Below are 13,210 nucleotides of genomic sequence, written 5' to 3'. Positions count from 1 at the left end.
TACCAGCATGAAGACATGATCAATAAGCTATCCATGGAAAGAACAATCTCATAGCATGCATGGATGAACTACAATAACCGTGGCAAAATTGATTAACGCGTAAACAATCTGCCAGGAACATTTTACAGCAAAAATAGAGCAAGATTGAGTCATACTAGGGTACTCCATAAATGCAAAAAAGGCATGGATGGATAGAGCATAACAATATCTCAAAATCATCCTTACTGAATATGCTCAAAAGAGGCATGGATCACTCTGTAGCAACATGAATACATGGCATAAAATAACATCAGGGAAAAGACTTAGTGAAATTCTAAGTCCCTGAAATCAGCAACATCACGAGAGCTACTTTGCATGCTTGTGCTGTCACCACATTGATCACAAAAATACATGGCATACACCCCTTTAAAGATGGCATGGCATATAAAAACACATGTAGAGCTCATAGCCATATACAACACACAATAATCATGGCAAAAATGACAAATGCTCATAAACTGATAAGATACAACACCTAACATAATATAGCACTCTTGCAACAGCAATTAGGGCATCAAGATGGACTCAAACAAGCATGGTGCAATAGAATGAAATGAAGAGGGCATCCAGACGAAAAATTTGAAATATCATGCGCATGAAATGGAGCTATGGATGAGAAGTTATGATGCGATGAACATGGCCTGGAAATATCACAGATAAAGGACTTAGTGGAATTTTACCCTCCAGAAACTGGATGGGACGGATCAGGACGAGGAGATCCGGGGGGGACAGAGAGGTGTTTGGTTCGTTTAAGTGGTGGATCTGGTCCACCTTTTCCAGATCCACCGGAGAGGAGACTCCGACGAGCTCCGGTCGCTGGAGGCGGGCAGCGGCGAGGAGATGGGCGGCGAGGCGGCGCGCTCCGGCGAGCGGCACGACGGCGAGGCCGGACGCGGGCGGCGCTACGAGCGGAGGCGGCGGCGGCGCGGGCGGCGCCGGTCAGCTCGTCGGCCGGCGCGGGTCAAGGCGAGGCGCGGCGGCGGGGCAAGACAGCGGGCGGCCAGCGACGGGAATCGGCGGCGGCACGGGGCGCGGGGAGCCGCGAGCTGAGCGGGCGGCGCACTCGGGCGCGCGGCGATGGGGAACGGGCCCCGCGGGCCTGACGCGGGCCCCGCGGACCGGCGACGGCGGGAGGCAGCGAACGCCATGTGGCAGCTCCGGATTGGCGCAGGGGCGGCGGCTTAGGGCGCGGACATGTCCGTCGGCGCGGAGAGGAAGAAGGTTAGGGTTCATCCGCGAATTTTCGGGGGAGAGGACATATATATAGGTAGAGAGAGCTAGGAGAGTCCAAATGAGGTGCGGTTTTCGGCCACGCGACCGTGATCGAACGACCGAGAGGATGGAGGGGGTTTGGATGGGTTTTGGTCCACTTTGGAGGGGTGTTGGGCTGCAACACACATGAGACCTTTACGGTTCCCCGGTTAACCGTTGGAGTATCAAACGGACTCCAAATGGCATGAAACTTGACAGGCGCAGTGGTATACCAAGGCCGCTTGGCAAATCTTGGTCCAATCCGAGAACGTTTAACACCCGCACATGAAAAGAGGCAAAATGAGGTGCCAGAGGTCATAGGAGCGCCGGATTGCAAAACGGACAACGGGGAAAATGCTCGGATGCATGAGACGAATATGTATGCAAATGCGATGCACATGATGACATGATATGAAATGCATGACATGCAAGCAAATGACAAGGCAACAACAGCGAATAACTGGAAGACACCTGGCGCAATGGTCTCGGGGCGTTACATCTTTGGGTTCCAGCCCCATCATCTTGGCGCGGCCGCCATCTTGCAGCTCTCTGGCTTCGTCACCCTCTGCGAGGGGTACCTGGGGGTCAAGCCCACAATCAATCTCTGGGTGCGCTTCTTCGCCTTGAAGCAGCAGGGCCCGAAGGCTGGGGATATGTCCTCCTATGGGGCCGCTGTCATTTACAAGTGGTTGGGCGGGGGCTGCCCCAAGATGCCGCTGGAGGATTTTGCCAAGAAGTGGCAGAACTACTTCTTCTACGTCTGCAACCTCGGCGTGGATCACATCAACTTTCCGCCCTTCGTCTACGCGCCGCCGCGGGCAAAGCAGAACTGGAACTACTACCCCCGGCACCCGTCGCAGGAGGTGCTCAACTTGTGCTAGCGGGTGTTAGAGATGAGGGAGTGGGAAGGGCTCACCAGCACCGACCTTATCATCGCCTTCATCAGGCGTCGGGTGCTACCGCTGCAGCGACACATCCACATCATCAGTCTGATGACCGGTCTCTAGGACCCCAACCAGATGTCGAACCTGCACCTGGGAGAGGACCAGGTCGCCCGCCGGGTCAACGACATCTCCCAGGCTGGGCTGCAGGAGGATTGGGAGTTCAGGACCGTACAGCTAGGCGAACCCGTCACCTGTGGTGAGTCCTTGGTCTTCATACTTTGCAGCTGCCCATCTTCTTGTTCATCCCGACGCGACGTGAGAGGTGCTTCTGAATGCCATCCCACATCCATATGACCGAGCACCAACGCAGGTGGTGCGGGCCGGCTCGAAGGAGCCCGTGGCCCACGGTGAGGGGGCGGCGGAGGCGGACGCCGATGCCGGCGTAGGGCGCAGTGCGGGTAAGTTTGTCTTCTATATTTCTTGAGTTTCCGGGCGCGAGGCGGCGCGGGGGATGCTGACACGGGTTGCTGGTGCAGTGGCGCCGGGTGGAGGACTCAGCGACGCGGATGGAGCCGGGTCATCTTGAGGGACGGCGGCGGCAAGACGGCTGCACGAGAAGGACAACATTGCGCCCCGAGGCCCGGTCGTGAAGCGCACGGCAAACCCGGCCGCTGGCACGAAGCCACCCGCCAAGAGGAGGCGCGGCGCACGGCAGGCAAAGCCGGCGAGACCCGCCGTCCTGGTGGTGCCCGGGTAAGTTCTCTTTCTGTTGAATCCGAATCGTCGAGCGGCTTTACTTGGTTCTTGTCTGTTTACTTCGTTGCTCTTCAGGTCGCTAATCTCATTGGCGCTAGCAGCGGCTGATGCCGCGTCCACCGAGGGCGCCATGTTCCGGAAGACCCGAACCAGCGCCATCGATCGGGACGAGGCGACGGCCGACCCAGACCTCGGCCTGGACCCGACTGACACCGTGGCCTTGGCCTGGCGGGACCGGAACAGGTCCGAGGCAGGTCTGGAGGCGGCGTCGACCCAGGCTTAGTTCAACGCTGCAGCGGCGTGGGCGTGAGCCGGCGAGGAGCCGGCGTGGCCCGAGATGCCGACAGGGATGGAGCCGATGGCGATGGTCTTCATGCCATTGTCGGAGGGAGAGCGTGGCCAAGGTGGCCGTGCAGACATGATGGACCTCGACCGGGAGGTCGTGGTGGTTGAGGACGACACCCCATCGCAGACCGACGTGGTTGAGCGGGCGGGGGTCGAGGAAGGCGGTGGTTTCCCCGTCTTGGAGGAGGCGCCGCAGACGGCGCCGGAGGGAGCGCCTCGGGCGCCGATGGGCGGGGCACCGTAGGCTACTCTGGCCATTGTGCCGGGGAGAGCGCCGGAGAGGACGCCGACCACGGAGGAGGCGGTCAATGGAGAGTATGCCCTGGGGCCCAGGCCAGGGGGTCGCCAGGTCGCAGCCGGCTTAGGCTGGGCCTAGTGAGGTCTTCTTCGGGCCCTTGACCCAGGAGGAGGCAGCGATGGCCATGGTGAGCCGGCGCCTTCGAGGGCGGACAAACAGGATCCAGGCCTTCACCCAGGCCGAGGTGGAGCAGACGCGAGAGCTGGAGCGCGCCGTGTTCGTAAGTTCTTCCTTGTCTTCTTATTTTCTTTTTGCTGCTTCTGTTAGTGGGGGCACACTAGCGCACCCACTGGGTGTAGCCCCCGAGATTCGGGCCAACTACGTAGTAGTTGGGTCGAATCTTAAACCGATGTTTGCGCTGATCATTGTTCCTTGCAGCATCTGGACTCCTACCGGGTCAGCGTCTTCAACCGGCTCCTGGAGATGCACCGGCAGCTCAAGGAGCAGCTTGCCGCCAAGGAGGAGGCGCTCCGCGTTGCCACATGTATCTTTTCTTGCATGCTCTTCTTAGTGGGGGCTGATACGTCTCCAACGTATCTATAATTTATGAAGTATTCATGCCATGTTTACAATATTTTTATATGATTTTGGTATGACTTGATAAGAACTAACCCGGACTGACGCTGTTTTCAGCAGAACTACCGTGTTGTTGTTTTTGTGCAGAAATAGAAGTTCTCGGAATGCGATGAAAATCAACGGAGATTTTTTCTGGAAAATATGAAAAGTACTGGAATGAAAATCTACCAGAGAGGAGTCACGGGGGCCCCACGAGGGTGGGGGGGCACGCCCACTCCCTGGGGCGCGCCCCCTGCTTTGTGGACTCCCCGAGGGTCCCCTGACGTGAAATCAACGCCAACTTCTCCTATAAATACAGAAACCTCCGAAAATTAACCTAGATCGGAAGTTCCACCGCCGCAAGCCTCTGTAGCCACGAGAAATCAATCTAGGCCTCTTTGGCACCCTGCCGGAGGGGGCCATCATCACCGGAGGCTATGGAGGAGGATCCCGAAGGGGCCATCATCACCATGAAGGCCAAGGACCGGAGGGAGAACCTCTCCCCATCCAGGGGAGGCCATGGAGGAGGAAGCACAAGGGGGAGAACCTCTCCTCCTCTCTCTCAGTGGCACCGGAGTGCCATCGGGAGGGGAATCATCGCCACGGTGATCGTCTTCATCAACATCACCATCATTATCACCATCCTCATCTCTTTTACGCGGTCCACTCTCCTGCACCCCGCTGTAATCCCTACTTGAACATGGTGCTTTATGCCACATATTATGATCCAATGATGTGTTGCCATCCTATGATGTTTTGAGTAGATATCCTTTGTCTGTGGGTTGATTGATGATCTAGATTGGTATGATTTGTATGTTTTACTTTGGTGCTGTCCTATGGTGCCCTTCGTGTCACGCAAGCGTGAGGGATTCTCGTTGTAGGGTGTTGCAATATGTCCATGGTTTGCTTATTGTCTGTGTTGCGTGAGTGACTAAAACACAAACACGGGTAAGCGGGACATGGCGTATGGGAATAAAGAGGACTTGATACTTTAATGCTATGGTTGGGTTTTACCTTAATGATCTTTAGTAGTTGCGGATGCTTTCTAGAGTTCCAATCATAAGTGCATATGATCCAAGAAGAGAAAGTATGTTAGCTTATGCCTCTCCCTCATATGAAATTGCAATGACGACTATCGGTCTTGTTAACAATTGCCTAAGACAATTCCACACATCGATCCACCATTATTCCACACTCGCTATTTATAATATTTAGTAATATATTCTAACTTTATGATAACAATACCTACTTTTATATTTTAGCTCTCCGATATCATACAAAGTTATCCTCTTCATACCCACAACGTATGTTTATTTCTCGTTTCTAGTTGGAAGCAAACGTTCGGTGCACGTAGAGTCGTATCAGCGGCAAATAGGACTTGAGAGAATATTGATCTTACCTTTAGATCCTTGTTGGTTTGACACTCCATACTTATCACTTCCACCATTGGGAATTGCTAGGATGATTCCCTGCACTTGGGGATTATCAAGCTCTTTTCTGGCGCCGTTGCCGGGGAGCAATATCGTGGGGTTGATATTCTCGTGTGTGCTTGTTTGCTTTCTTCACTAAGTAGATTTTGTTTTTCCTTTTTTGTTTCTGTTTAGTTGTGGGTGAAACATACAATTTTTTTTAAAAGAATGAAAATACCATTTTTTGCCTCTCATGCCTAAAAAGTTTTTTCAAAAAGAGAAGTGATTGGAAAGTTATGCATTGAAGAAGTGAGGGTCGACCTTGAGCACTCATGTTCATGCTCACGGAAACAATGTAGAATTTTTCATGGAAGTTTCTCTATAAATAATTATCCCCTTATATATATCCATTGTATTATAAAAATAATGTGCCAAGCTTTGGTTTTAGGATGACTGGATTGCTTGTTTACTATGTGCAGAACAAAAACAGAAACTTTGGCTATAGCGTGTGATTTTACATTTTTACTGAAAAGCCAAATGGGTATGAAACTTTTTGCACATTAATTATATACAAATGTTTAAAATTTTCAAATTTATTTCATAATTGTTCGAGTTACAGAAATTTACTAAACCTCCAGATTACTACAGATTGTCCTGTTTTAGACAGATTCTGTTTTTCGTGTGTTGTTTGCTTATTTTGATGCATCTATGGCTAGTATCGGAGGGTATGAAACATAGGGAAGTTGTAATACAATAGATATAGTTCTAATATGAAATTGTAATGCGTTTGAAACAGTACCTAAAGGTAGTGATTTGCTTTATTATACTAACGGATCTCACAATGTTTTTGTTAAAGTTTTGTGTGGATGAAGTGTTCGAAGAACGAGGAGTTACCGATGTGAGAAGAATAAAGAGAGGCAAGAGCTCAAGATTGGGGATGAACAAGGCACCCCAAGTAAATATTCTAAGGATACTCAAGCATCTAAGCTTGGGGATGCCCCGGTTGGTATCCCATCTTTCTTCTTCAACAATTATCGGTATACCTCGGTTTTTGTTTTGTTCACATGATTTGTGTTTTTATTTTTCTTTAAGAAGCATGCTAGTATGAGGTGTCCCTTCATAAATTTATAGAATACTTCATGTGCTTCACTTATATCTTCTAAGTATGATCTTATAGAATTGCTCTTTGAGCGTCACTTAAATCTTTTGAGTATGGTTTTATAGAATGCTTCGTGTGCTTCACTTATATATTTTGAGCTTGGATATTGGTTAGTCTATATTAATTGTAGAAAGCTCCATGAACTTCACTTATATATTTTGGAGTATGAATAATACTATTATCTAAAGCGGGTTTGGAAGAGTGTCAACTTTAGGAACTAGTGATCCCGCTATTCCGAATGAGGAGAATTTTTCTTATGTGGAGAGTAGTAAAATTTCTATGCTCGTAGATCATGAAAAGAATGCTTTATGTGATGGTAATATTGTTGAACTCATTCATGATGCTACTGAAAATTATTATGAGGGAGGAATACATGCTTGTAGGAGTGCAATAATATCAAGTTTTCCTCTCTATGTGCTTAAAGTTTTGAAGTTATACTTGTTTTGCCTTCCTATGCTAGTTGATTCTTGTTCCCATAAATTGTGTGCTCAAAAAATCCCTAGGCATAGGAAGTGGGATAGGTTTAAATGTGCTAGTCATATTCTTCATGACGCTCTCTTTATGTTTCAATTCTTATCTTTTATGTGAGCATCATTGAAATCATCATGCCTAGCTAAAAGTCATTAAAGAAAAGCGCTTGTTGGGAGACAACCCAATATTTACCCTTGCTGTTTTTGTGTGTTCTAATGATTAAGCTAATGTAATAATAATGTATTATAGCTTTTGTTTCAATAAAGTGCCAAGTAAGACCTTTGGGAAGACTTGGGTGAAAGTTAATGTGATCTTGCTGTAAAAACCAGAAACTTTACGCTCACGAGATTAGCTGCCATTTTTTACAGAAGAGTGCGATTGAGTTGATTATTTTTTCAGAAGATTAATAGACAAATTCCTCACTCCCACCAATTTATTTGAGAATTTTTGGATTAGCAGAAATATGGTTGGTGTTCAGATTATTACAGACTGTTCTGTTTCTGACAGATTCTGTTGTCATTGCATAGTTTGCTTGTTTTCTAGTTTCTATGGCTTATATTTCTCAATATAAATTTTAGAAATGATATGGTACAGTAGGCATTGTGTGAGAAAAATTATGAGCCTTGTCTTTGACAGTACCAAAGTGAATGGTTTACTCTTTATCATACTAATCTATCTCATGAAGTTCCGTTAAGTTTTGTGTGATTGAAGTTTTCAAGCTTTGGGTGAGATATCGATATGAGGAGAATAAGGAGTGGAAAGACCCTAAGCTTGGGGATGCCCAAGGCACCCCAAGGTAATATTAATAAAGACTCAAGATCCTAAGCTTGGGGATGCCCCGGAAGGCATCCCCTCTTTCGTCTTCAAAATTATCGGTATACCTTACTCGGAGCTATATTTTTATTCGTCACATGATATGTGTTTTGCTTGGAGCGTATTTTTAATTTTACTTGCTGTTTGAATAAAATCATTGGATCTGAAATCTTAAATGAAAAATAATCCTCCCATGGCTAGTTAATTATTTGACTACTCAATGTCCTTCACTTATATCTTTTGGAGTAGTTTGTCATTTACTCACGTGCTTCACGTATATCCTATGAGTAAATGGTTGAATAATTGAATATCATAAATATGAATTTGTATATGTTTCATATGCTTATACCATGGGGAGTAATGACTTCACACAGAATAAGTATAGGTAGTAAACTTATTGAAAGTTAGCAAACGTAGAATTGGTCACTTGAACAATTCATGAACGAATATTGAAGGAAGAGAGATTTCACATATAAATATACTATCTTGGACATATTTTGTAATTGTGAGCACTCATTAAAATATGACATGCTAAAAGGTTGATGTCGGACAAGGAAGACAACATAATGGGTTATGTTTTCTTATATCCGAAATATAGTATATTGTCTTGGATCATCCAACATGTTGAGCTTGCTTTTCCCCCTCATGCTAGCCAAATTCTTTGCACCAAGTAGAGATAATACTTGTGCTTCCAAACATTCCTTAAACCAGTTTTGCCATGAGAGTCTACCATACCTACCTATGGATTGATTAAGGTCCTTCAAGTAAGTTGTCATCAGTGCATGCAATAAAAATTGCCCTCTAAATATGTACGATCTATTAATGTGGAGAAAATAAGCTTTATACGATCTTGTGATGTGGATGAAATAAAACCGATGGACTGCATAATAAAGGTCCATATCACAAGTGGCAATATAAAGTGACGTTCTATTGTATTAAGATTTTGTATGAGTTGTATGTTTTACTTTGGTGCTGTCCTATGGTGCCCTCCGTGTCGCACAAGCGTGAGGGATTCTCGTTGTAGGGTGTTGCAATATGTCCATGGTTTGCTTATTGTCTGTGTTGCGTGAGTGACTAAAACACAAACACGGGTAAGCGGGACATGGCGTATGGGAATAAAGAGGACTTGATACTTTAATGCTATGGTTGGGTTTTACCTTAATGATCTTTAGTAGTTGCGGATGCTTGCTAGAGTTCCAATCATAAGTGCATATGATCCAAGAAGAGAAAGTATGTTAGCTTATGCCTCTCCCTCATATGAAATTGCAATGACGACTATCGGTCTTGTAAACAATTGCCTAAGACAATTCCGCACACCGATCCACCATTATTCCACACTCGCTATTTATAATATTTAGTAATATATTCTAACTTTATGATAACAGCACCTACTTTCATATTTTAGCTCTCCGATATCATACAAAGTTATCCTCTTCATACCCACAAGTAGTTTTATTTCTCATTTCTAGTTGGAAGCAAACGTTCGTTGCACGTAGAGTCGTATCAGTAGCAGATAGGAGTTGAGAGAATATTGATCTTACCTTTAGCTCCTTGCGGGTTCAACACTCCATACTTATCACTTCCACCATTGGGAATTGTTACGATGATTCCTTGCACTTGGGGATTATCAGGGGCGCGCTAGCGCACCTACTGTCTGTAGCCCCCGAGATTTGGGCCAACTACGTAGTAGTTGGGTCGAATCTTAAAGTAGTCCTTTGTTTCTGAGTCTTTGTCGCGTGGCCTACTACAGCGGAGGTGTCATCTTGGAGAACTCGGCTGATCCGAGCCAGTTATCATTATGACCGGCTTGTTGCTGATGCCGACCGGCTTGGGGCCAAGGTGGCGGAGGCGAAGGTGGAGGCGACGAGGGCCCGCCAGGCGCTTAACGAAGCCGGCCGGCTACAGGAGCAGCTGGCGGTCTAGAAGAGTCAGCTTGAGGCCGAGGTGGACCGCCTTAAGGCAGAGGCAGCCAAGGTCATAGAGGCACATCGAGCCCTTGCCGAGGCCGACCAGCAACGCGACAAGCTGGCCGACGACAAGGGCCAGCTCTAGGCTCAGGTGGAGCGCCTGAAGGCGTTGGGGACCATGGAGGAGGAGGCCTGTCAGGTGGAAACCCGTCGCCGCGAGGAGTCCGAGAAGGCGGCCAAGGCCAAGGATGCCGAGTTGAAGGCGGCCCTTCCAAAGTCGCCGACTTGGAGAAGACGCTCCAAGAGCACGACCGTGCCATCGCCAGGGAGCGGCGCGGTTGCTTAGAGCGCAGCACCTGGACGAGTGTTTTGCCAGTAAGTGCTTTCTTTGGGTTTTGCCGGGTCAGGAAGCCGGCTTGTCTTCACTTGGTTATTGATTTGTCTTGCTCTTCTTTTTGCCAGGGCATTTCCCAAAGACGCGCAGGGTGGCGGAGGAGGCCGTCCATTTCCAGCGCGATCCGCAAGGGGAAGTGGGCTCCAGGACCGATCCACGGTTTGCCTGGACCTTCCCGGAGATCGTGACTGTTGCCAAAGCTCGCCTGCGAGTCTTGGGTGAGCAGATGGGCGGCTCTCTGAGGCCGGCACGACGATGACGACAGCCCTCTGGCCCGGTGCCGTCACGCCGAACAACTTTACGCGGCTGGCGCGGTGGTTGGAGGCGGGTTCAGAGCGGCTCCACACGTGGCGCTTCTCCGCCTCCCGTGCTGGTGCCGAGATGGCGCTCCGGTTCGTGATGTGTTGGCATACGGATCTGGCACTAGATGCGCTAATGGGCCAGTGAGCCGGCACGGAGCATCAGCTGCAGGCGGAGGCCGGACGGATCGCCGCTCGGGCCAGCTAGATCACCGGGTTTGCCATCTACAACGAGTTCCAGCCGGAGCGGACAGACGACGGCGGAGTCATCCCTGCTGACGACTATGACCTGCTTCTGGACAATCGAGAGGGCAACTCCGAGGAGGCGGCACATATGGTGATGGGGACGCCAAGGAGGGAGACACCGGCACCTCGATGAACCCGGAGGCCACCGAGGGGGAGCCGCCGGCGGCACGACCCGACGCTGGAGATGCGTGAGGCTGAGGCCGTCCTGCCTTATCTTAGTGAAAAATTCTGTTAGGTAGCAGGTCCACCCACCCACTTTGGGTGTTTGGGTGTAATGTAATGAACTCTGGCCTTGGGCCTGTTTAATTTATGATGTATATATTTTGTGAATGTTTGTGCTTCTGCTTTTCGTCTTTTGAGCCGTTTTCTTGCTTGCTTCCCCTCTTGGACCTCCCCCCCACGAGTCGAACGGCCGGGCTCCGGTCCGTGACAAGGAGTTCAGCCTTCGAGAGGAATGCATGGTACTTAGGCTTTTTGAATGTTGAGCACGAGCGAAACACCCACTGGGTCGGTTGGCGGCGATCCGGCAAAGCCGGTTGGTGAGCACCCGGTCATGCGACAACTTAAAGTGACGGGGCCGGGTTGGGCAATCCGGCGGTCGCCACTTAGTATTCATGGCGTGTTGGGCGCTTTGGCCACTTTTTCTTGCTGGCCGACAGCCGGAGCCAATTCGGTGGCTTAGGGCGAAGTGGGGGGCCGCGGCGACCCGAACACGCCAATAGTTGCTAAGGAAGGCGGCGGGTGGTGACCAAGCCGGCCAGCCCCCGGGGCGAGCGAGTCGAGTCGGCGGTGGGGGTTTTCAAGAGAAATTTGCGCAAGTGTAGGAGACTCAATAATTTTGGTCGGAAAGGGCAGCCCCTAAGCGTCGTTCGGGGACTCCGTAGTTTTCATATGATTACAAAAGGCAGCGATACATACGTGCACACAGCTAACTGTAAAACGGGCGGAGGAGTTCTGTGTTCCATGGCCGGGTTGTTTCTTCGCCGACGGTGTCTCTCTTGCGCTTGTTTGACTTGCGGGCGTCGATGAGGTAGTAGGCGTTGTGGTCGCACAAGGCCTTGCTGACGATGAAGGGGCCTTCCTATGGGGAGGATAACTTGTGCTGGCCGACTTGCTACTGGACGAGTCGAAGGACGAGGTCTCCCTTGCGGAATGCAAGGGGCTTGATCTTCTTGCTATGGCAGTGCCTTAGGCCTTGCTGATAGATGGATGACCGGATGAGCGCCAAGAGGCGTGCTTCTTTGAGCAGGTCGACGCTGTCTTCATGGGCTTCCTTGGCTTCGGCTTCAGTGTACATCGTGATGCGCGGCGAGTTAAACTCGACATCGGTCAGGATGACGGCTTCAGCTCCGTAGACGAGAAAGAATGGGGTGAACCAGGTTGGCCAGTTTAGCGTTGTGCGGAGACTCCAGAGGATGCTTGGCAACTCGTCGAGCCAGCTGCTGGGTGAATGGACGATCGGCTCGACAAGCTGCGGCTTGATGCCGGATAGGATGAGGCCATTGGCCCGCTCGACCTGGCCGCTGGACTGCGGGTGTGCCATGGAAGCCAGGTCGAGGCGGATGCCGGAGATGGAGCAGTATTGCGCGAGCGTGCCCTTGGCGAAGTTGGTTCCGTTGTCCGTGATGATGCTGTTCGGCATGCCGTAGCGCACCACGATATCCTTGATGATCCGGACGGCTGTTGGCCCGTCCAGCTTCTTGATCGACCGTGCTTCGATCCACTTGGTGAACTTGTCCACTGCCACCAGCAAATGCGTCATGCCGCCTCGTGCGGTCTTGAAGGGCCCCACCATGTAGAGTCCCTAGACTGCGAAAGGCCAGGCGATCGGGATGGTTCGGAGTGCAGAGGCCGGCTGGTGGCCGCACTTGCTGAAGCGCTAGCATCCCTCACACTTGAGGACAAGTGACTCGGCGTCTTGGAGGGCCATGGGCCAGTAGAAACCATGGCGAAAAGCCTTGGCCATTGATGACCCACAAGTATAGGGGATCAATTGTAGCTCTTTTCGATAAGTAAGAGTGTCGAACCCAACGAGGAGCAGAAGGAAATGACAAGTAGTTTTCAGTAAGGTAATGTGTGCAGGTGCTGAAATTGTAAGTAGCATAATAGTTTGATAGCAAGATAATTTGTAACGGGCAAGTAACGATAGTAGTAACAAAAGTGCAGCAAGGTAGCCCAATCCTTTTGAGGCAAAGGACATGCCAAAACGGTTTCTTATGATAAGCAAAGCGTTCTCGAGGGTACACGAGAATTTCATCTAGTCACTTTCATCATGTTGGTTTAATTCGTGTTCGCTACTTTTATAATTTGATATGTGGGTGGACCGGTGCTTAGGTGCTGTTCTTACTTGAACAAACCTCCTACTTATGGTTAACCCTCCCGCA

The 13,210-nt window shown here is 49.7% G+C and overlaps 1 protein-coding gene across 1 annotated transcript; it reads right to left on the bottom strand.

The window, feature by feature from the left end:
• Positions 1-11,940: 11,940 nt before the first annotated feature.
• On the bottom strand, positions 11,941-12,468 carry LOC147960103 (uncharacterized). Its single transcript, XM_087533143.1, has one exon. The coding sequence runs from the start codon at positions 12,466-12,468 to the stop codon at positions 11,941-11,943; it is 528 nt and encodes a 175-aa protein (XP_087389269.1).
• Positions 12,469-13,210: the final 742 nt, after the last annotated feature.

The sequence above is a fragment of the Triticum urartu genome, chromosome 7A, assembly GCF_056163025.1.
Source record: "Triticum urartu cultivar PI428250 chromosome 7A, HENAU_Tu73, whole genome shotgun sequence".
NCBI classification, from domain to species: domain Eukaryota; kingdom Viridiplantae; phylum Streptophyta; class Magnoliopsida; order Poales; family Poaceae; genus Triticum; species Triticum urartu.
The sequence above is the reverse complement of the archived record's forward strand: the minus strand, read 5'-3'. Positions and strand labels throughout refer to the sequence as shown.

Excerpts from the sequence above, each read along its gene's own strand:
- LOC147960103 (XM_087533143.1), bottom strand. The coding sequence starts at position 12,468 with ATGCCGAACAGCATCATCACGGACAACGGAACCAACTTCGCCAAGGGC.